Source organism: Ambystoma mexicanum, chromosome 6q, assembly GCF_040938575.1.
Source record: "Ambystoma mexicanum isolate Mex_15411 chromosome 6q, UKY_AmexF1_1, whole genome shotgun sequence".
Lineage (NCBI taxonomy): Eukaryota > Metazoa > Chordata > Amphibia > Caudata > Ambystomatidae > Ambystoma > Ambystoma mexicanum.
In genome coordinates this window covers 295103398-295128626 of record NC_090937.1, presented here as the reverse complement: position 1 = coordinate 295128626, position 25229 = coordinate 295103398, and the positions used below count along the sequence as shown (strand labels likewise).

Below are 25229 nucleotides of genomic sequence, written 5' to 3'. Positions count from 1 at the left end.
TTGATGAGAGCCAGCACGAACCCTCTCACCTTCCATGCACTTGCATAGAAGATGCCAAGGTGTGTTGGATACATAACGGTTGGGACCGTCTGGGCAGTACAATTTTGTAGGTGGCTGCAAACCAAGCTTGGCTGGATATTCTGTTAATGGCTTTGCTTGTGTAGAGAAATTACCACTGTTAACCTCTGCAGTACCACCTGAGCGCACTGGGGGCGGCAGAGCCATTGATCTGTGAGAACACCTGATCTGGTTACTGACCATAAAGCCCTACTCTGACCAAAGGACCAGTCTTTGCAGGATGACTGGAGCGGAATTGTTGGACTAGACGATAGAATTGCAGATACTGAAGAAGAAGGGTTGGGTTGCTAATAGCATGGTTTTTGGACTGTGGGCCTTTCCATTAGTGCAGGTATCCAAGCCTGTGTTCTCTCGTGCAAGAATCAAAATCAGACTGAATCCCGTGGGGCAGTAGAATCGAAAATAGAAATGTCAGAGGAGCTAGTGCATAGATGTGCAGTGTGGGCTTGCTTCAGGAGGAACATATGAGAGACTCGATATATGCACTAATGACTGGGAAGTTGCATATTTGACCGTTACCAAGGAAACAAGTTTCAAAACCCCAGTCCCCAACGAAGAGGGTCTTAATATTGTGTTGAAAGTGCGGAATCTGTATATTCTTGGTTGGTCACCAAACTCGAGTGTTTGTATTCTATGTGTCTTTAGCCTGTTGTAGAGTGTGGTGTCCAGAGACCATCTTCTTGTCGATCTCTTATTCTGCTGGGCAGGACTGATTGTGAGCAGTGGGACAGAGAACATGCTTGGATGGGAAAATGTCAGTAGAAAAGGGCTTCCCCATTGACATGTAATGGTTGTTTTAGACAAATTGGCTAGTGGCTGGAGTTAACTCGAGCTGTCTAGGGCATGTGATATAAAACAGTGTTGGATACTAATCGATCTCCTGGTTAACTCTTACTATCTGCCCATCGGTGTATAGGTCAAAAGCAGTGGAGTGGTGATCTTGAAAACCTAGTTGTTTGGCCCTGGTCCAAGATCAATCTGTCAAGCGGGCAATGAAGGTGGACAACTTGTTGCATGAACAGACGGGACAGACTTTCTGCAGAGGGTAGGGTAGCACTGACTGGAATGAAATGTTCCATCTTTGAATAAATGTCGACTACTGCCCAGATGATGGTTTTCATGCATGATGGGAAGGGGGGGGTGGAGGGGAGCAACCCAATGATAATGTTCATAGTTACTACCAACGTGCTCTGTCTGGAACCTCTAATGACTGTAAGAGGCCAGCGGGAGGTTGTTCTCTACTGTGCACAATATGTGCATTCTTGTGCATAGTTTTCAATATGCTTAAACATGTGGGGCCACCCAAACCAACATTGAGACATCGCCTTTGTCTTATGTTGGGGATGTCGGCGCACTTTTGTATTATGATGCGCTTAAGGAATATCCAACAAGTTTCTGTCAGGAATATGTACCTGTCTATCTTGAAAGTATATCTTGTCATCAGGGGCTGGTTGTAGCTCTTGGTCTTGTTTCATGGGCTTGATTACCGTGTTGACAAGTTGCTTCTCTAACCCTGACTGAGCTCTCCTATTGCGGCTGAGTGTGCTGAAGCTTTTGTGTGCAGTTGCACAGGCAGACTGCATCTTCTGTTTCTAACCTATGTGTTATTTACAGAGTGCCAAGACCAATGAAACCAGTGATCTGTGAGAAGACCTGAGCAGGTTCCTGGCAGAAGGGTGCTGGTCGCATTGCCAATTAACCCATGAAATTCACATTTTCACTTCCAATACAGGTGTTTGGAACCATGGACTGCTTATTTTCAATGGCTTGGTCTTCATACAGAACATACTGCTCCTATCCTGGTCTATCCTAGGGTGGACATACTCTCGGAATCACATACTTGCAGGCGTTCAGAAACAGACCATCCCAGCTTCCTCCACAGAAATGGGTCACTGGTGACAATCAACGGACAGACCATTTAAAGAATGATGCAATACATTTTGCTGTCCGGGCCTATAAAAGAAATGTAAAAAAATTAAATAATCATCCTATATGATAATTCCATAGGCAGGTAATTTAAAGAGAAAATACACAGATGCACACTGCACTGAAAACACACTTTATAAAAAATAAAATCCACAACACTTCACTAGCCAGACACTTTAACAGATATCACACAGTCTAGGATAATTGCACGGAAAACACATTGTCATGCTCAACACACACACACACAAACTTCCAGCTTTGGGTTTTTCAAGCTTGGTTTGTTAATGGTTTGAGCTGAATAACTTGCTTGATTTGTTAAATGCACAATGCAACTGTTTTCAAAATGTTTTTGTGGCTCAACAGTATTAAGTGGGGTCACTTGGGAATGGGTCAGAGTGTGCATACTATGAAGGGAAATTGGACGTTGAATGGCTAAAAACATTCAATATTTTTTCTTGCAACTATTTATAATAAACCATGCATCTTGCAAATATATATCTGTATAAACGCGAGCTTGCAAAATATGTTGTCTTTAATGTTTGCAGGATGGCTCTTCACCCTACGGCAGCCGATATGTGGGCTCGATGGTGGCAGATGTCCATCGCACATTGGTATATGGAGGAATCTTTTTGTACCCTGCCAATGCAAAGAGTCCCAAAGGAAAGGTGAGCGGACCAGTCTCAATTCTAATCTCATAATATTGTCCATGTTGCTTACACTGAGTTGGGGTGTGTGGTTCTGAGCTCACCCTGCCAAATGACAGCAGATTATGAACTGAATCATTTAGCGTATGCTGTAGCGGGCAGGCTTACACGGGCAGGCTTTCCTTTCTATGTATCTGTATTGAGTTATTTGCATGGGAATGAGAGCGTCAACAATAGGCTCTGGACATAAGCACATAGGGATGAACAGGCTATCCTATATCTGGGTGCCTTACAATAGAATAGGGGTAGCAATGGCAGATATGATAACCAGGTGTAGTAGGTAGGCAATGGTAGTAGGTGAATAGAGTTGTCGGCATGGGCACTGCTTCAGGCGTGGAGACAGAGGTGCCAGTTTTGAAGCTTGACAGTGCGTGGATGGATTTAAAGTCGGGGGCAAGGGAGTTAGAGCGGCGAGTAGTCTTAAGGAGCATTAGAAGGTTGCATAGGGAGGGCATGAGACAGATTTATATATCCAGGGATCACAGTGTGTGGTAGTTATATAGTTAGAAAGGTAAGGTGGGGGTAGCCCATGGCAGAAGTGAAGACAAGTTAGTAGGATTTCAAATCGGGAGCATTTGTGCATAGTCTGCCAACCTACAAGGGAGCATGTGTCGAAATTGAGTACCCTGTCCAGTGCGGTGAAGTAGTGAAGGAGCCAATGAGAAGGCTGAAACAGTAGTCCAGCCTGCTGTGGACAAGGGTTGAGATGATAGTTTTGTCAAAGTCGAAGGCAAGAAAGGGTTGGATGATGATGATCTGCACTCTGCATTGAAGCCCCAACGTCTCGGATGGTTAAGAAAGGACACAGGTTAATGAAGGAGGCTGTGCAAGCACCCATGATCAGCGCATTTGCAAATTAATGATGTGCAAATTGGGTCTGGAAAGTTGACTTTCATGGATTGGTTGTAAGAAAGGTTACTCCTGGATGTTGGTTTTCACTGCTAAGCCGACGATACTCAGCTGTTCTTTAAACTTACCGGCACTATTTCTGAAGATACTACCACCTTAACCAACATACTGTACCAGGTTTAGACCTGGATGAATGACAATTGGTTTAGTTTTTACTCCACCAAGACATCATTTCTCCTGGTTCTTCCACAGTCATAACCTCACTTTTGCAAGGTTTTAGCTGTCTATCTAGACTCACATTTAACCTTTATGCCTCAAATTAATCAGATTGTTAGTTCAACTTATTATTTGCACCTATTCAGAAATATTCCCACCCCTTCTTACAACTGGCTTTAATCGCCCATGCAGAAACCTTACCTAAGCTTGGTTATTGTAACTCCCTTTATTCTGGCCTTTCCAAATCATCATGTCATAGACTTCAAACTCTCTTGAACCAACAACACTGCCAGAATTGCATTGAATCTCCCTTTTCATGCTCATATTTCCTCCCCACCCCTCCACCATGTTTCAGCTGCACTAGCTTCCATTTTCAGCCAGGTTTTCTTTTAACATCCTTACCATGGTTCATAAATGCATCTATGCTAGGGTTCCAAGTTATCTGTCTAATAGATTTGTCCACTTGACCTCGTCTTGCCTCCACCTAATTGCTACGAATTCCTCCGGTGGTTGAAGTTTTTCAGTCCATGGCTCAAAGCTATGGAACAATTCGCAGTTTCCCTCAGAACGGAATCCAACGTAAATTCAGGAACTTTCAAAACTCATCTCTTTCATCAACATTTCTTGGTGTACCTTTTCGACTACACTCTGTACCACTTCAATAGCGCTCTCTTGCCTTTGTGTTTGAGCGCAAATGTCCAATAACAAGATTTATTATACCGTTGGTCACAAAACTGGTGCCACAATGTTCTTTTTTCCTTACAAAACATCTGTTTCCAGCACTGACCCACCTAGATTATGTAAGGAACTCATGGTGGCAACAGTAAAGACAGACACAAGTGATCACAATTCAAGGGTGTTTATTGAACTGTATAGGTAGGTTGGAAAAACTCCTAATCTAAACCTAAATCTAAAATAGGAGCAAGCTACGACCATCGAATAATAGTAAGGCAGTCCTAGTGGCGGCTTGTCAAATAAAAGGGCCTGTACTAAAAAAATTTAAAAAATTGCCTATCCTTACAACTAAATATGAAAGAGTGTGGGATAGGGTTCACAGGAAAGAAAGAAGTGTTTACAGTTTAGTCAGGATGTGGTAGCCGGGGGTCTCCCTTCCCCAGGTTGGATGGCTTCTCACTCACTTATGTTAAAAACTTCCAAAACAGAGGTGCTCTTCTTTCGTGCCAAATACTCTCATCTCCTCCCCTGCCTATCCAGTTCCCACCAGCTCTCTCCCCTACTCCTCTTCAGCTAGAAACTTCAGCATCTTATGACTCTTCTCACACCTTCTCTAGTTTCACCTCCAATACTGCAACAGCGGCCTGTCTCAATATCCTAAATATTAGGCGAATCGGGTACGTACTTCCTTTCCGCCCCGCAAGTATTGCTTAACCACTCTTGTCTTTTAAACTGGAATACTGTGCCAGCATCCTCTTTGATCTACCAACTAGGCTTTCTGTCATCTCGACCAGGTCATGGACCACAACTCTTTGACCTCCATCACTTCACAACTACTTTCTCTTAACGTCACCAGGCAGGATGGCTGACGATGCAAACATGGCTTTTGAAACACCCTTATAAAACAGCTCTGTTATACTCTTGGCATCATGGACCTGGCTCTGGACTGATTGACCTCCTTCCTCTTTGACCGCCCTTCCCAGGTTCAACTGGGCCCTTTGCTCTCCTCCATCTCACTCTCCACCTGTGGTGTCCCTCAAGGGACTATCCTCTCGCCTTGGCTTTTCAAAATCTACTTTGCTGCTGTAGCCCATTTGATCTCTGCCCTTTTCTCCTAACTTCCAGTGTTATGCAGATGACACGCAGCTCTGCTTCAAGCTTCCCTCCTCTGCCTCCTTCTCTTCCTCCCTCATTCCTGACTGTTTGTCTGCTATTCAGGCATGGTGCACTGCTAGCGATCTCTGCCTTAATGCCAGTAAGACTGAGATCCTTCTCCTTGGGACCCCACCTACCTACTTCCCTCCTTCACTCTGGCCGCCCTCCATGGGCCCCCTCCCCCCCCTCACCTTCCTGTGAGGCAAAAAATGTTGGTGTCATCTTCGACTCCGCTGTCCTCTTCTCTCCTCTCATCACGAACCTTGCCAAGAAGGCCCACTTTCAGCTTTACCTCTGCAGAGGCATTCTCCCTTTCCTTACCTTCCCCCAGAAACTCAATGTCTCCAGAGCTCCGGTCCTCTCCAGGCTGGACTACTGCAATGCCTCTTCCTCAATCTGCCCAATTCCTCCCTTCGCCCCCTTCAACTAATCCAGAATAGGACTGAGAGACTCATCTTTGGCCTCATGCCCAGGGACTACATCTCTCCAGCCCTAGAATCTCTCTGCTGGCTCCAGATTGCGGCAAGGATCAAGTTCAAGACCCTCTGCATCATCCACAAGGCGTTCTGGGTCCTGGGACCCCGCTACATCCAACTGTCTCTCCCTAAATACCTCCCTGCTAGTGCCCTTTGGTCTTCTAGCTCCAACTCTCTGCGGCTCAGATGCTTTTCCAAGCAGAGAGTGGGTGGTAGAACCCTCTCTTGCGCAGGCGTCTCCCTCTGGAATTGTCTCCCTGCCCCTCTCGGACTTGAGCCAGATCTCCTTAAGTTCTGGAAGCTTCTCAAGACCCTCCTTTTCTCTTCCTCCTTCCCTCTCCCCTGCTAATGTCCCCATCTGCCCCTTGACAAGCTACCTGGTTCCTTCAGATTCGTACAGGTCACCAGGCCCTCCTTGACCAGTCTACCCCTGCATTTCATCTCCCCTTACCCCCCACCTGCACTTTCCCTTCTGTGCTCCCACCCCCTGCACTTGCCTGCCTGGACCGTACCCCGGGACCCCTTCCAGTCCCGTTGTGCACAGTTAGCATGTGGACCACCTTCCCCTGCACACTCTCTCCATTCCCCTGGCACTGTCCACCTTGCCTTCGCTGGCACTCTTAACCCACGGGCCCTTCCGCCCTTACCGTTGCGTCCCTCTTTAGTTCAAACCAGCCTGTTGTTGCCAACAGGTAACCCAAATGCACTCCCAGCGGACATTAGGATTTTGATACAGATAAATTCAAAGTGGATACACATGGCATAATTCAAAGATCAGCAATATATTTTCAGAAGAAAATTTCGATACTGAAAGAACTTGCATAAAATCAATCTGTGTTTTTATTTTCTGAGTGTAATCACACCAAATCCCTTAGTGTTGTATTCTAATTACAATTACACCAAATTTCTGATACTAGAACACTTTACAAATCCAAAGACAGTATAAACCACTTCTCTACATAAACCAATGTATTTTTACAATTTCTTTTTCACACACAGTCAACTCCAATTTAATTGACACAATTGCTGACGCATTTCAGATAGAACATCCACCCTCAGGGCTTTGTATTGTCTCATCTCAGAAAAGTATATCTACATTAGCATGTTCATCTGTATAGCTACAATGCATAACAAATCATAGTGTTATCAATTTGTGGTTTCAATTTATGAACATTATTTTATTGTGTTCATCAACTTTCACCATAAAGTATCTCAAACACTAACCTCAAAAGGTGGTAGGTGGTATTGAAATGAATTCAACCTGTAAGTCAAGGTATATGCAGATGATGTCACCTACATACGCGTGAGATCAGGAGTTCACAGCCTAGCATCATGTGTTTAGCTTTAGTACGACATAGGTTAATAAATGTTAGAGAGGAATCCGAACCAGGTCTAGAAAACATGCTGGCTTGGCGCAATGTCCGGTCCCAGCAGGGGAAATATCTAAGGCAAGCACAGCACGATGTATGCCTAGCTGTGCATTAGGAATTAGCAATAGTGTTGGGGAACCTGTCCTTTTTCCAGCTTGCCCATCAATTCTCCTACCACCCCCAAACCCCTTAAAACCCTCCACCCTTGCGTATCTGCAGACAGTTTTTGTGATCCTGGACTGATTTTTGGTCTTTTTCCAACCTCACTTACTGGCTTAACTCACTTGTTTTGGAGGCAATGAACAATCCTTAAGGCTGTCAATGCACGAGTACTCCAGTCCCCCATTGAAATCCTTTGAGTATTGGTACTACCTATGGACTTTACTGCAGTAAAACATTGTACGCCCTTTATTTTCTTTTTAGTTTCATTGGTACACTTTCGAGTGCAACACTGGCAGGCTGGTGACAGTAGCAGTGCATGCAACCGTTTTTGGGTGCCCTACTGTGCCCCCACATATTTCTCCTGTCAGGTTGCCATTTCACTATAATGGTGGCCCCAACTGGGTAAACACTATTGTTTTAAGACCTGTCTCTGTTGGGCTTCTTCCTCCCGGCCTGGGTCAAATAGGGCTAGATATCGTCATCATTCTCTCCGGCTTCTTGCAAGAAGCGTAGTAAATGCTTGAAGAGGGACACAGGAGCTTCTGCAAAGGCGAAATTCAACTCGTCAACAGGGGAGACCTGCACTTTATGGTTCCCTCCCTTCGACTAGTGGGCCTAACAAGTCCTGTTGTGCTTTCCTCGTCCTTTGGAACATAATCTGTGGTCCTTCAACTGGAGTAGGAGCTCCTCCATTGCACGGATAGTCTGTCCCTGGGGCTGGAAATTTCAGACATCCTCATCATTGGACTAGGACCTTGTCATTTTTCTGCAGTTCTACATCGAGGAGAGAGGCCTGCTGGAGCCTGTTGCATCATGCCTTCTGAACCTTCTCGGGTCTCTCTTCGACTGAATCTTCTATCTGCTGCATCCTTATGGTCCTCTCTCATCGTGGGCGCTGAAGCAGAGGTTCTTCCTTGTGGGAATCCTGAAGTCCAGCCTGGTGGTATATCTAAATATCTGTGAACCAGAGCTGGGAACCACTGCTCATCTGGACCCGAATTCGACACATAGTGGCTCTGCACTTTCAACCCAGAGATAGATCATAGCTACAAAGAACAATGGTGAAAACGGTTCTCCCCAATGGCCTTCCCTTAGCTGGGGTTGTTGGTTTCTTGACTCCGAGTCTGAGGGCTTACAGGGTTGGGGGGGGGGGGGCACATCTGTTATGGCGTCCCCAGGTCCCCATTTTTCTTTGTGGGTATGCGTTCCGCTCTCTCAGCTTACTGGGCTTGACATTTGGCGGTGGAGTGTCCTGTCCCACAGACCTGGGGCACGCGCAGGATTACGCGTGCTGTAAAGAAGACACAGCCACACAGCTGAGTGTCTAACTAGAGCTGCTTTATATCCGCGCAGTGCGTGGCCACTATAACTCTGGTCACCTGACCTCTTGAACATGTAAGATGCTACATCCCCCCCCCCAAAATAACTTTGTTCTACCCCATCTCTTCGATCCAGCGTCTGGTTCGCCGGCTGGTACGGCAGGGTCTGCCGTCAGATCGGGGATGGGGGGCGGGGTCACTTAATTGGTCTGTCCCTTCTCGTTGTCCATCTGTTCATCTACCTCAGATTCCCCTTCGTCCCCGTACATCCAGACTCCTCTCTGGTGCGAGTTTCACTCTCGCTCCATTCCCAGTCTGTTTGAGGCAGGCCACCATTTGTTTTCTTGAAGAATGAGCTATTCCTGGTCACCAGTCGGTCTCTCTGCGCAGTGATCATGGATTCATTCATGCAACGCTGGTCAGAGGTCGAGGGTCAAACAGTGGCGTGTCCTTGTGGGATTGAGACTGCCGCGTGAGAACATGGTCTCCTACCTTCATATTGGCGTCTCTTGTTCGGCGTCTGTGGTTGTCGTAGCCTTTCCTCTTTTCTTTTGCCCTGTTATCTCTTCTCTGTGTCTCCTTTTCTTGCACCGCCAGCCTGTGGGATGAGCTTCGTAGGGCACTCTGGATCGTATGGGGTGGCCAAACATTAATTCCGGCCAGCATGTTCCTGTGTAGTCTTGAGGCATATTCTGGTAATCCTGTAAGAGGTGACATAGGGATTGTTCTATAGGCATATGGGTGATGTTGGCAACCCTGATAGCTCTCTCAATATTGGCCATAAATCGTTTGACTGATCCGTTTGCCTGGGGCCACAGACGGGTGACCTTCCTGTGGTGAAATCCCATTGAATTTGACAAAGTTCCGGAAGTTATTGCTCGTAAATGGAGGACCATTGTTGGATTTTTCCACCTCCGGGACCCCCGTAGGCAGAGAACATCCAGTCCAGTGCAGGGATCACAGAGGTGACGGCTGTGGATGGCAGTATGTCGATCTCTGGGTGCCTAGAATGCTTGTCAAGTAACACCAGTATGTATTCTCCTGACCTTAGTAGACCGCAGTAGTATATTGCGACCTCTTCCCATATGCTGTCCGGGAGCGGTGTCCTGTGTAATGGCTCTGGGAAAGACGGTGGTTGAAAGCTGAAACACATGTGGCAGCCTTTTAGTGTGTTCTCAATGCTTTTGTGCATGCCAGGGAACCACACTCTCCTCCGAAGCATTTGTTTGGTTGACACTATGCCCCTGTGGCTTTCGTGTGCAATGTCTATTGCTCCCTGGTGCAAGGAAGATGGCAGTACTATGCAATCCCCTTTGAGTATCAGGGATGAGGGTGATGGGGATAGCTCTTCCTTGGTCTGTGCTAGTGTTTTGAAGTGTTATGCATCTATTGTTTGGTTGTTCAGTATCGATGCTTCAAGAGATTTCCATCGTCCATTTTGAATGCAGGTAGTCGTGAGGGACAGGGTTGCGTTGTCCTCTGTGCATTTTGTTAGTTTGGCAATGGGGATTGCTTGTGGTATGGCGTGATGGATAACATAATTGATGTACCCATCAGCCTGTTTGTTTTAGGCCTGGAGCCCAGGCAGTGGTTGGCGGGACAGGAAGCCTGCCAGGTTTTCTTCCTTTCCGGGTTTGTGTATGATGTTGAAGCAGTATTTCTGTATACAGAGTCTCCAACATGGGTTCGGGGGGGAGCATCTGGGTGGCCGGTTTCCCATAAATGTTGACACGGGCTTGGTGGTCTGTGAAGATGGTGAACTGTTTTCCATATAAGAACAGGTGGAAGTGTTCACAGGCCCAGACTACCGCTAGTGCTTCTTTTCAGCCTGAGAGTATCGCCGTTCCACCTCTGTGAGGCTTTTGCTGGCATATGAAACTATCTTCCCCTTTGCATGTTCGCTGCCGGAATGTTGGGCCAAGATGGCACCCAGCCCTACGGGACTTGGGTCAACCATCACTTCCGTGTGTAGGTTGGGGTCGTAGTACGACATACCGACAGCCGTGGCAATGTCCTTCCGTATTTTTTCAAATGCCTTTTGTTGGGTATCCACCCATTCAAAATTGTGGTCTTTCTTAGTTAAGGTTCATAGAGGGGTGCTGGTAGAGGCGAAGTAAGGTAGGTAGCACGTACAGTAAATTTCCAGCCCTTCAAAGGATCTCACTTGTTCGTTGGGTGGGGTGCTTCCGTCAGTGCCTGGATTTTGTCAGTCTGGTTGAATGCCTTTCTCGGAAAAGATGTGCCCAAAGAATTTAAGTGTTTTGTTGAAGGTGCATTTTTCTTTGTTCAGTTGCGGGTTTGCGTAGCTGAGGGCAGATCATGCACTCATGAGTGTTGCGTCGTGGGCTTCTTGTGACTGGCCGAAGACAAGGATGTTGTCACTGTAGTTGAGAAAGTGTAGGATGTGGCAGATCACTTTGCGTGTTTCCTCTTGGAATATTTCTGCGGCTGTAGCTATTCCAAAGTTCAGACGTTTATAACGAAAAAGTCCCAGGTGCATAGTAAAGGTTGTGAGGTAACAGGACCCTTCACTTAATACCACTTGATGTTACCCCTTGTTTAGATATAGGCGAGAGAAGATCTTGTCTCTGTTTAATAAGTGCATCATATCCGTGATGCGTGGTGATTGGTGGTGTTGCCTCAGTATTGCTCAGTTTGGTGCACGCATATCCACACACAGTCTAATGTGTCCTTCTGGTCCCTTTTTTGGTACTGGCACTACTGGGTAGATCCACAGGGTCGGGCCGGAAGTTGCTTCTATGTTATCGGCCTCAACGAGGGCGAGTAGCTCCTTTTTCACTTGGTGCTGAATGTTAAAAGGAATTACTTGGTAGTGTTGTGCGATGGGCTTTATCAACTTGTCTATGCGCAGCTGGATTTTCATCCCTTTAATTTTCCAATCCTCTTTAAGAGGTTTCGGAAGCTTGCTTCTACCTTGGCAGCAGGCGTGACGTTTTTGTCTGCCATCACCTGGTATAATATGTGAATGAGCCCCATCTGTATTGCAGATTTAAAGCTTAGTATGCGACCACAGGAGGCCTCGTGGCAAGGACTTGAAAAAGTATGTGGTCCTGTTCGTCTTTGTGCCAACAGGTGGTCGTGAAGGCTCCTAGGCATGGGAGTGGTCATTTTGCGCCATAAACATAGATGTCTACGTGGGCTTTCTTCATGTGTCTGGGCTTGCGTGAGTTTGCGGTATTCGCTTTCTGGCATTGCGTTGACCTGTTGCACCTGAATCGACCAGGAACTTGAATTCTTTCCTTTGTATGGTTATGGGCAGCGTGGGGCTATGTTCAGAGGCTGACTGGTAGATACCCTCTCTTCTGTCGTTCAGTGCCCGATTCACTTGTGGATGGTGTTAGTATGCAGGTGGTCGACCTGTCTTCTCCCTTTCCGACGAGCATCAGGGGAGGGGGGACTGTTTTATCCTGGTGTGACTTCTTTGCTTGTTGTCTCCTCTCTGCATATCATGGCCTCTCCTCGTGGGAAGGTCGAGGGGGTGTTCTGTGCCGGTGAGCCTTTTGTTCTGCCTGGCTTGGCATAGAGACTTTGGGGTTTGCGGCACATCAGCCTGAAGTGGTCCTCTCCTCTGCAGGTGAAACATATTTGGCCGATAGCTGGGCAGGTATCATTGTGTGGATGTGAGCAACAAGAGACGCTCAAACACTTGATAGACTATTGTGAAAGTTTGACCATGATCCGTAGCTCTATTCTTAAATCCTTTGATAATAAGGTCGAGGTAAGCGATGTGTCATGGATATGGTCATTCCTTATGAAAGGTGATGATACTCATTTTATTTTATGGTGAAATGTTACTTGAAAATAATGATTTTTTAAAAGTTTAGCGTAAACTGCGTATGAAATGTTAGGTTAAGATTTTGTATGTCATTTTAACCATTATTTTATAGCCGATGAATTCAAGATTGCAGGCTGATTTTAACAATTGGACACTAGATTTTTTTTTTTAATGATGTTATTAGATATGCATTAATTAACTGTGAATCTTGTAACTTTTATGATTGATATGATGATGGAAAGAATTTCATGTATGTAACTGTGTGTTGTATACAGAAAGACGAGGGCTATCAGTATATTATCAATAAATAAAAATAAAATTGTGTGGGAGGTCGTAGCCGCACCGGAAGCATTGCTGTTTTTCTATCTTGATGTCTTGCATCAGGCTTGACTGGATCATGATCTTCAGTGAGATGTGAGTTTTGCTCAAAGTGGAGATCTGGAGATCAAGTGCTGACGTTCTCTCTAGAATAAGGATTTCAGCTAGAGTATGCAGTGTTTGCAACAGTTTATTCTTCAGGGTCATCGAATCGCATCCAGCGTTTACTTGCGATTTGATGGCTTCATCATTGGAGTAGAGGTGAAATTCGTAGTGCTTTACTTTGGATATGAGGCACATCACAACCTTGTCCATACTCTCGCCTGGGAGTTGCATCATGGGTTGGAACACATGTCTCTCGTAGTTCACGTTTTTGTGTATGGCAAAATGTTTATTCAGTATAAGTTTACCGACTGGGTATGTGTATTCAACGTCTTCCAGCAATTCGAAAATGATGTCCCTTACTTCTGGGTCTGCCGTGATGGTATGTAAGCCAATAATACGCTTGTCCTCTTGTGGGCTGAGGGCACTGAGATGCACGTCAAATTCTTTCATTTATCTGACCCATCCTGAACCTAGGCTGGCGGTGTCAGTTGTGTCCAAAGGAAATAGTGATGGCAGTGGGATTGCTTCTCTCCCTTGTGGGGCAGGTGCAGCGGGGTTATGGTCCTGCGCTGGGGCACTCCCGCTCCTGCCGATGGCTGAGGTTCAGTTACTCAGTGGGCGACCCCTTGAGGTCTGTGACGCTCTCCTGGATCTGTGTTCAGCTTTGGCCTTGGGCACATACGTTCTGGGGCTGCAGTGGGCTTAGAGCAGTGCCCCGTGGTATCCTTAATTGCGCAAGGGATTGTGCTAACACCGCAGTAACTAGGGTTCCTACCTCTAATTTGCACATGGAGTCAGGCAGCAGGCTTAGCAGGTGCTTCCTGTGCCTCCTGGCTGCGTGGGCTGGCTGCTCATTGAAGGTTCTGTCCCTCCTGAGCTTCATTCATGCACCAGCGCATGAACGGAGAAACAAGCTCCAGTGAGTAGCTCATACCTCTGTGTTGTGCTGGCGTGGAGTACAGTGAGGTGGCAGTGCGGGTTCCTCACCTTGTTGTCATTGTCAGGTCCCAGCGATATGGGGCGCATGCAGGATTGCACACAGCCACACAGTTGGGTGTCTAACCAGAACTGCTTTATTGCTGTGCGTGACCACATTAACTCTGGTCACCTGACCGCTTGACCGCGTAAGACACTACAGAGAGTTGGCGGTGGAGAGGTGGCACTAGAGAGTCCAACCAAGATGGTCGGGTCCTCGTAAGATCTGTACTACCTCTGGGATTATCCCCCAATATCCTTACAGACGCTGGCCATCTGTAGCTTGATGGATGTGGTGCGAGTGCTGGTGCCGATTGCGACCCTGCACATGCTGGTTGGGGATGGTTAATCCCCAACAAACGTGTTTGCATTAGTGAACAGTGTCTGCGGATAAGGCCTGTGGAATGCGGAAACAGAGAATGCTTGCATGGTGGACTTCCGCTGATCACAACCTCCTAATATTGCGCGTGTGACCAGAGCAAATTGTGGCGGAAAGAAGACGGTTGTGTCGGCCAGATGCCGAACCGCGGTAGCGGAGGAGGGGCCAGGAGCACAGGTGCCTCAGTGGAGGAGACCGACGATCGCCAGTAGGGAGATTTGAGGAAAGTAGAGCCCTGATCACACACATACCCGAGGGGAATAGCCACACACGGCGGAGTGCAGCGCAATGAATAGCGTAGCGAAGATACTGGGCCTGCATGGAATGCTGAGATCTTTGGGGCTGAAGTGGCCCAAGGGACTGGGACCTGATAGCCTGTTGGCTTCTGCAGAGTGAATTGGGGATGGCAGACACAGCAGGGACATACAATACTAGGGAAAAATGCTAGCGCACATGTGCAGCGGACTACTGGAGGCTGGCGGAGACAAGCCGGATGCAGGGGGCCGCATGCAAGATTCTACCCCTAGAATGGGAGAGACCACAGTAAGAGTTGGTCTGGATTGAATGAATGTCCTACTGGTGGGTCACAGTCTGGTAGGGCCCTTTTGGTAGACCCAGATCAAGAGTGCTGCACAGCGGCATACACTGGAGAAGCAGTGTTACCCTGGTGTGATGGCCTGAGTCCAGTTGCAGTGTACGGAGTGTGAGTGTGCCAGTGGCAACAGGGTGAACAGGCTTCGAAGGTATTCTTTGCCTGAAGAATAGAGAAGAGGCCAGGAAGCTGACAACTGTCAAAATGGTTAAAGGCCATTGGAACAATCTATGTGGGGGGCAAGGGCAAACAATCAAAACCTAAGTTACCCACTGCTGGAGAAGATGGGGACACTTCTTCAGCAGAAGGAAATGGGAAGGTTGTTGGAAGCTATCCAGGACTCTAGAATCTTGCTGAAGAGCAAGCTGCAAACAGTAACGACAGAACTTTCCTTGGTGTGAGCGGATTTAAGAAGATGGGTGAGCGAGTGTTGGAAATGGAACTGTAACGCTTGCCTTCTCTGCAGGAGCGTAGATTTGCCCAGGTTCTATGGGTACTTCTACTACTGTGCTGGAATGGTAAAATCCCCTGAAATAAAAGAGAAAAGGGACAAGGAACGAATCTCCTGGGTGTCAGAACCTCTTGCCCCTACCCACTCTGCGATGCTTTTCCCCTGTGCTCAAATTCACCCCCTTCTGACCTGTGGGTTTTAGTGAGGAAGCTCTCCGTCCTGCTGCCTAGCCGGGGCATAAGTAGTTGGTCAGGCGACTGCAATTCTTGGCACTGTAGAATTGGACTTCCTTGCTGTGGAATATGGAGAGGCCTCGACTTGGTAAGTATTTTGCAATTCGTTTTTGATGTGATTCTATATCTTGTGCCTTTCTGTGGTCAAGAGTTGAGTCTCTGGTGCTGGGTTGACTCTATAGTGTTTAATCCTCTGCTTTTCCGTTCGCTCCCTCTTGCAGGTTGAAGAAAAGCCACACAGAGATGATACAGGCATTTTGGAACACCTGCAATGTCTTGGTCATAGAGGTAAGTCTGACCGCGTAATTAGAAAGCATGCGGCGTAGCCAAATAACTAACATTGGTGCTTTCGTTTTCTAGATGGCTGAGCATTCGAAAACTCTTAGAAACAGAAGAGGTTCGTAGAAGGCTGGCTGCGGTATGCATTTGCGTGTAGCCTTTTATCAATGCGTGGCCTCTGATTTTGTAATTCTTAGAAGTCTGCACCTTGTTTTTCAGGTTGTCGGTGTATCGGAGTTCTGAACCTCGGCGGCTGATGGAAACGGGTACCAAAGCAATGGGGCTGGTCAGAGGGGCGGAACTCGGAAGGAGCTCCACTGCTAGGAACTCCTGCAGAGATCCAGGTACGTTGGTTCTTTTGTCTGTGGTTTCTCTGGTAACTTTGTAAGTCTTTTAACATGAATTCTCTCTTTACTTTTCAGGTGCATGAAACGGAGCGCCCGTAAGCGTTGTGCCGCTGTCAGCGGACACAACGCGAAGCAAGTGCAGGGCTTAAATAGTCCACCATGCCCAACTACTGGTTCTCACATGTAAATCAGCCTGCAGCTCACAATGCCGCCATTTTAGGGGAACACCAAACCCCCTGTATATCCTATGAGTCCCACTAAGGTTCATGTGCAGATAAGCATGAGGAACGCCTAGCACGCCAGGCCAGTCCCCATCTAGCCCCCACATAGTTCCTCAAAGTAAACCTGCTACCCTGTCGTAATACTCCCAAACCATGGGCCTTTGTGGTGATCATGACAGTAACACAGGGTTGGGGGAAGTGAAGGATACAGTGAATGTATTGCAAGCCCTGGTTGATGCGCTTACGGCAGCCATGAGGGTGCTGGAAGTTAAGGCGGAAGATGTAGAAGGCCGGTCACGACAGAGTAACTTCAGCAGTGAAGGGGCGGAAGGCCCCATCATGGAGCTGTACTTGGAACAGTTATTTGTGGACAAGCTTAAAATCAGATGACTGTCAATGTGGCTCACCATTGAGAGTGCATATAGAGTCCCTGGTAGACCACCAGTTTGGGCCCACCGATAGCAATAGTGGCGAAGCTCTTAAACGTTCGAGACCGGGATGCCCTGTGTTGGGGGGGTTTGTGTGTGGTAGGTGGGTGGGCTTGGGGGGGATTTGTTTGATTCATTTTGATTCATCGCACACAGGAAAGTTTGGTCTCAAGACGGGAAGGAGTGGGTGGGAATTTGCGATCACTGGAATTATCGGATGTCTGAGAAACCTGAAGGTGTCTCCCTGTCTAGTCCCGGGGATCTGTCATCCAGGTGGCCAGGACAGGTCCGTCGCTTTTGGATCCAGTTCCTGGGGGTGAACCAGTGCCGCAGGATCACCTGGATGGTGGGTCCTTGGGGAGTGGGAGTGGGACACCGGGTGAGACACAGTATCCCCCTTCTTTAAACACCTTTTCCCCATCCTACCATGTAGGATATTACAAAACACACCCCCACCCCCTTTTCCGACACAAACACTTTCGCACAACACGAAAGACAACAGACTAACACCAGAGCTGTTTACATGACATGTCCCAATACAAGGGTCAGGCAAAGTTAGGCTATTCATCAGAATCACTCACACGCACACACACACACCTGACGGCCTTTTCCCTTCCCCACAGCGATAGACGGTGGAGCACGACAGCACATTACGAGCAAGGCAGACAGACAACGTGAGAGCTAACCCAGCACAGCAGTTTAAGACAAGGCAAAAGACGGTGCGAATCGAGAGGATACCAAGGGGAGAAGTGACCTTGCCCTAATCGACAGAGACCCATGAAGTGTCAAGAGAAGGAATCGTAAGAACGCGAACAATAGCAAGCGTGTGTGGCAGGACATGTCAGCAGTACCCAGGCGCCTCCTCTGCTGACAGCCAAGCCGGGGAGAGACACATGGCCCAATGGTACTGGCCTTTACTCTACAAGACAAGAAAGCAAAACAGTTAATCACAGCCGGTGAGTCGAGGGGAGAGCCGATAAAGAAAACTGTGTTGAAAGAAAGTAGCAAGCGGCTAATCGAACTTTGAATAAATAAGGAACTGATTGCTTTCTGGAAAAAGGGGAAATCCAGCATAACAGAATCAAACACCACATGGGTGTTCACTCGAGAAACACTAGGCGATTACCCCGCTATTGAACTACTGTTGACAGAAGGCCTTGGGAGAGAGGCGAGAAGAGGTGTCAAAGTGGTCATACAGGGGTCTTGTAAAATCCTCTGTGCAGTCGAAAGTCTTTGACCGACGGATGATTGTGAAGTGTAGGGAAATGAATCCTGCGTGGTGAAAAGACATTAAGACTTATGAGTGTAAGAGTCTAAAGTTCTATGAACAGTGTGTTGAGAGGCGTGAGCCTGGCGGAGGGATGTCCACAGTGAACTGTTTTGTAAAAGTTGACGAGCGTAAACCCGAAGGTGGGATGCTTACAGTTGAAAAGGGGTCAGAACCCAAAAGAGGGAGATCCAGGGGTGGAAAGTCACCACCCAAAGTTAATTGAGAAAGAAGCTGTTTAATTGAGTTGGCAAATACAAAGGTGAGTGGTTTGCGCCCGGAAGAGGGAGACCCAGGGGTGAAGCCAACACCCAAAGCCATACGTGGAACAGAACATTGTTAGTTTCAACAAACAATCAGGCCCTCAAAGGGAAGAGACTTTTTCTTGAAAAGAGACTTAACCATCGAAGAACCTGATAGCTGGAACAGAACTGCGGCTAGTGCTTGGAAAGCTTGAGTGTGTGCTGTGCTCAGGAGACCCACCTTGTCTCGTGCTAAAAACATGGAGAAGGGAGACCCTTGGCAATCGCATCCTGACTTATTATTTGTGAACACTCCCTTCTTTACTGAAACCCCTATTCCACACCCTTTCTATAATTAGTAGTAAGTTGGCAATAGGTTTTTTATTAGTATATACCTTATTTTTCATTTGAATGTTGGCGCTTGCTCCCATCTTAGATTTAGGTTTAGGTTAGGCTTTTTTCCAACCTGCATATTGTTTAAATAAACACCCTTGAATCGTGATCACTTGTCTGTCTTTACCGCTGCCTCCATGAGTTCCTTACAGATGGAGGGGCTAAAAGTAATCCGTTGGAAGGTACAGGGGTTGAATAATGTCAGAGAGGCAAGATCAACTCTTTCTCTCTAGGCACAAGGTGGATGTGGTGGTCCTACTCAGCGTGACTCGCAGAGGTTGCAAGTGTTTGCTACAACTTTCTCCTCTTACTCTAGGGGGGTCCTCATCTGGATCAGGGCCAAACTGAAAGTGAAGGTTATACAATCAATAGTGGACCCTGAGAGGAGGTATGTGGCTGTGGTAGGGGAGCTGTTAGGCCGCCAGGTGTTGCTTCTTGATACATATGCCCCTAATACAGCTCAGGCAATATTTTTCCAGGGGATGCAGGACTTCATTGCAGGGCAGAGAGCTTCCTGGGCTACATGGATGGGGGATTTTGATTGTGTGTTGGACTGTGGAATGGATGTTGCGAGTGCCATGGTCCGGCCTAGAAGAATGGCGACAAAGGTCTTGGCTAGTCTCGTTTCGGATTTGTCTGTGCGATGCGTGGCAGGTGCTACACTGGGACAAACCTAGTTCCTCGTATTTTTTCAGCTGTGCACAGTACTTATTCACGCATTGATTATGCCCTGGTTGGGAGGTGGGGGGGGGAGTTGGTTCAATTTGGTGAACTCTGCTGAGTTTTGGACAGGACCCTTTTGGATCACGCGCCTCTGACAGTTGGGTTGATTTAAGAAGTATCTTCGCTCTCTTATATCCTAATGGAAGTTTAATAATCTGATGCTTTTGAATAAGACCTTCAGGAGTTCGTTAGGGGACCAAATACAGCAATTCCTACAAGACAGTTGGGGTTTCTTAGCATGTAGGGGAACAGAATGGGAGGCATTGAAAATATTTTTTAGGGGTATCTGTATATCGATTATGTGGGGGTGCACCCAGTTCTGTATACTGAGGTTAAAGGGCTTGAGTTGAAAGTAGCCTACCTGGAACAGCAGTTAGCCAGAGGACTGATTGCTGCAGAAGTTTTTGGGGAGGCTCAAAATGAACTTCAAGAGACAAGGGATCGCTTAGATGCACACACACATTCTGAGTATGTTGCTAGGCAACCCTCCGAGGGGGATAAGGGCGGTAGATTTAGCCTGGCTGGTCAAGGAAGGTGGACGGCACTCGTGTGCAGGTGTTAAGGACCGAGATGGGGAGCTGGTCACGGGTAGAGAGGAAATAAGCGCAGTATTCTGGGAATTTTACATGTCATTGTATAATGAGAAGAGAGGGTTTGATACGGGGCTCGCTGACGGGAGGCTCGATAAGGCGATGCTTGATAGACTTGAAATTGGACTGGGGAGTGAGCTTGGAAGAGCTGTAGATAAACTAGAATGCACAATTAACAGTTTAAACCATGGTAAGCCACCAGGGACAAATGGTCTCGCAGTTGAGGTGTACAAGGCCTTTAGCGAGTTACTGGTCCCAAGGACCGGGGTAAATTCCCGGAGGTGATGCTAGAAGTACTTGTGATTCTCTATCCCAAGGAATGGGGCGCATCATACCATCCATTATCTATGATTAATGTTGACATCAATATTCCATGTAAAGTATTGACTAGTCGCTTCTGGGTTCATACCAGGCAGGTCCACCTCACACAACTTGAGGCACTTACTTTTGATATTCGACAAGTACAGAGAGAGGTGTCTGACCTGATAGCGGTGGTAAGCCTGGACTCGTACAAGGCATTTGATTCAATTCTGGAGAAAATAGGAACTGGGGGTCCATTTCCAGGAATGGGTTAAGCTCCTATACGGAGGGTTGGCCTCCAGGGTACAGGTTAACACAGCGATTCCGAGTCCCTGGCCGTACGGAAAGGCACGAGACAGGGTTGTTCACTGTCCCCTTTGATTTTCGTGCTGGTTACTGAGCTGCTGGCTAGTTTGTTTTGGAGTAGGTATGAGGACATGGGTTTGTGGATGGGTGGAGCTCTGCATTGTATTGCCCTGTATGCTGACAATGTGTTTTTATACGTATGGGACCTGTTGGTGAATTTGGGTGTGGCCATGGCAACGGTGGAAGAGTTCGGGAAACTCTCTGGGGTAGCCATCAACCGTTCGAAGTCTGTTATTTATGCGTTGCCTGTTGGAGCAGGGACTGGATTGGAAGGTTTCAGAATGGAAATGCCAACGGGGGGATACCGATACCTGGGTAGTATTAGTGCAGAATGGGATTGGATGTATAAATGGAACGTGGAGAAACTGGTAACGGCCTTTGAGAAGCTTGCTGTTATGCTCACCTGGTATCCACAGGGACGTCACCCAGCCGGGTTACTCGCTGGTATGCTTCTCAGCTTTGCCCAGATGTGGTCTGCGGGGGAGGTTCTGCCTGAAAATACAGGAGGACTGTGTTCAAGACTGAACGACCCGGGTAAGTATCCTCCCTCCACCCCTGTATGATTTCTTGGGCGTGTGCGGTCCAGTTATTTCACTGACGCCGGCCCGTTTGATATTGTTCAGGTAGGTCTTATTGCTGTTCTTTAGTTTTGTTGCTATCCTGCATGCCTTTCTTTGTTTAGAATGTCTCTTTTTCCTCCCTTAGGTATGCAGAGCCTCAGCGCGGCGAACTGGCTTGGTTGAGCCCCGCTGGTAAACGATGGCGCATTAAGAGCGCTATGATGCGGTAAGTATGCGCAGCGCTACGAAGTCTTGCCTTTGCTAACCTGTGTTTTCCTTCCTTGTAGGTCGCGGTGTTCTTCAGCACGAGTAGAATGTCCGGAATGGTGCCAGCCGTGATGCGACCAGCCAGTTAAGTCTTTTGAGCAGTTCTGAATTTACAAATGTCTCTACTGCTTTCTTTAATGTTTGTTGCCTGTAACTTCCTCTTTCAGGTCGTACTGTCCGGGAGGCGTGCTGATTCAAGGAAGCTGTTCTCAGTAGCTGCGAGTGGTTAAAGATGAAGACTGCAGGTAAGATGCTGCTGCTGATTCTTTTGTATCCTTGCAGGTTCTGCTTCTTCGAGGTTCTAGGGAATAGCTGGACACGGTGAGCGTCATGCTGCAAGCTGCAAAGTAACGCGAAGTGTGTTGTCTTGCTCGGGTGTGGTTTAAATAGCCCCAACAAAATAGTCCAGGTAAAGTAGTCCCTAGGCTACCACACCCAAAACACTAGACCGCATAGCTTGGTTCCTGGGAACCAAGCTATGTGGATGCCTCCATGTTGGCTGGCAACACAATAAGTAGTTCCCAAGCACATGTTTCTCATGGAGTATGAGCCTGGCACCATAGGCGCCAGGAGTGGCCCCAAGAGGGCTTTGGAAAAGGATGCCTGGCTCTAGAGGCCAGAGTCCTGACTCCACCTGGCCAATGGGTTTGCCAGAGGGGGTTTTGGGCGAGGGTCGTGACAATTGCAGAGTTTTGGGTTTGGTTCCCTATCTCACTTATGGGGCGCTTGGCCCTCGTAAAAATGATAGTACCACGGTTTTTGTGCTTCAGGTGCTGCCCATGGTCTTGAAGGCTGCGGGTTTCCGGGTGCTACACGGGACGCTGAATAGGTTATGGAACGGGGGTACTGAGGATTGCGTTGCATACGTTACAATTACCCATAGGATCACCCGACTTTAGAGCCTGCTACTAGGCAACGACACTACAACATATGGTGGATTGGTTTAATACGCCATATAACGATCAGATAACAGAGTGGTTTGTGGCTGAATCGCCACCTAGATGGATGCTACAACTGCTTGGGGGGTGGGGGGGTAGGAGGGACAGAGTGGGAGGGAGAGCAAGAGAAAAAAAAAACATGACTGTCTCCAATCAGCACTATCATGCATATCTGGTGGATGGCGACCAGCAACCGGGGGAAGAAAATACCATTTATTTCAGGCATGCCACTCAGGCCCAGCTCCAGGAAATTCCATTTCGGTGGGCAAGGTTTGTGATTAGGGGGCCCATATTCCACTGTCGGTCTAGGAGTACCCTAAAAAAAAGTGCTGGGGTTGATCCAGATTTCCTAGATTCATGATCCAGCAAAAAAGTGTTCCCAGATCTGGAAAAAATACATTTGCACCGCTCTATAAAAACAGTACAGAGCAAAAGAGAAGCAGGGAAAATAGTTTTGCATTGCAACATCAATCTACCCATCATCCTTTCCCATCTGCTCTACCCTTTCTATTATCTCCGATCCTCCTTCACCTTTCACCCCCCAGTGACCTTCCTTCAGCTCCCCTAATCATTCCCAATTACCTCTACTCCCACCAGACCCCAGCATGCCTTTCTTGGCCTAGCTGGAGAGAATCTAGATTGATACCTCCCTCCTCCTCTGAGACGGCTGAGCAGTGAGGTCCCCAGTCTTTGTACCATCGCAGATGGTGTTCGCTCAACAATACCTTCCTGAACACTGACTACACCCAGCATGCCCCGGAGGAGGTGCATGTGGTCCCTCCATCTTGTTGTAAAAGATAGACACTCCCCCCCCACCCCCCCTCCAAAATACTGAAGCCAGGAAAAGGAGATTTTGTCTCTTACAAAATTACCTTTTAAACACAGTTTTATTTTGGTTGCTTTTTGGCAGCACATTTTCATTGAGGTTAGGGTTTGAGGGAGTGCTAGCATGTAGGAGCGAGTGCTATGGCTGGAAGAGCTGCATCAGGAGGCTGCCTGCTGGTTAAGGGGGTTCTGGCATCCTGGTATCGCTTAAGTTGAGATGTGACAGGGAGGAGAGTGCCTTGCTCCCCTGTCATGCCCCTGTACATCATTGCCTGGTACATACTGTTTACATACTGGTTATAATATGCAATTGTCCATGATGACTCTGTCTTTGATGTGTTTAGTTTGATTTTCTAATGAATGACACAATTTTGTTCAATGGATTGTTCGGTGTAGAAAATGTCACACCTAGATGGATGTTGGGGGCAGTAAATGTTTTTACTATTAAATAACCATATTAAAATCTCACCATTCTGCATAATCACACTCAAACTCTGAACTAAACACAACCGCACCTCCACTGCATCAAAAAACCACACACACTTTAGAACACCCAACACAATCATACCTCAATACCACATAACTGCTACCAACCAAAAACCCACAAATGCTCAGTGACTGGTTTCTCTTAACTGAAGCTGCCAACAACACATCAAAGCTCTCTTTGTCTTCTCCCTCTGAATCCCATTAACAAATCCCCCCCCGCCCCCCAACCCTCCTTCCATTGCAGGTACCTCAGAGCGACAAGAGACCACGCAAGTGGCAACAGTGCGCGGTACAAGATCCATTAACATTAACAATCAAAGTGGCCTGATATTTTCAATAAAAGATGTGTATGAGTTCTTGGCAGGCCCTAAGGCCTGTGCGGCCGATTTATCAAACCATGAGTGAGGCTTTTTGAATTAGCTTATAATGCGAACTGAATCACTTCTAGGGCCACCTAATTTTAGGAGGTAAGGCATAATGAAATTAAGGGATTTGACCATCAACACTAACATTGGTTAAGTGGCAAAGCGAGAATTTGAGCCTAGCCTAAAATTTGAATACATGACCATGCATCTTCTGGACCAAAGTTATTACAAATATGTGTTTGAATACCTAAAATAACTATTTTATACAGATTACTTTTAAAAAAAAAATGCACAAGTCACATGATAAACCAACCTGACAATGTATTCATCATTGTAGAAACACGTTGATGAAAAGAGTAAGTGAGACATTTTGTTTTGAATCCTAAATTACACAGAGGGGACCACTCCTATTTGCACTTTTTTGCAAAAGGGCCATTCATTCATTTTAATTGTTTCCACCAAGTACTGGTGAAAATCACCTTTGCTCTTAAGTGTGATCTGCTCTCCATCTTCACATGCCAAATCATACAAAATCCTGCAGCTCATAAGAAGTGGTGGTGACTGCATTTAGTGCCATTTCTTCAACTCTGCTTGACTCCCTATGATTGTAGCTTTATTTTCCCCATCCTGAATGGAAGTAAGCCTACAAGCTCCAGCATAGAGATGAATGAGAATTTGCCAAAAAATCTCATACAGACACAAAGTGAAATGAAATGCATGACAAGGCCATTGTTTCACAGTGTTCTGTATCCCCTTAATTTCTAATCGCACAACAATCACCCTAAAATTGCTTTTTAAAACCCTTCATAATTTTAAGATTAAAGTGCCACAGCTATGGTCATTGCCTGTTACC

General features: G+C 47.1%; 1 protein-coding gene across 1 annotated transcript in view; it reads left to right on the top strand.

Moving 5' to 3' along the window:
- The window catches only part of LOC138515988 (fructose-1,6-bisphosphatase 1-like), a 268220-nt gene that overhangs the window by 207421 nt on the left and 35570 nt on the right, over window positions 1-25229 (top strand). Inside the window, exon 6 of the mRNA XM_069630782.1 lies at window positions 2550-2669. Coding sequence (XP_069486883.1) covers window positions 2550-2669 — 120 coding nt within the window. The remainder of the gene's footprint in view (window positions 1-2549; window positions 2670-25229) is intronic.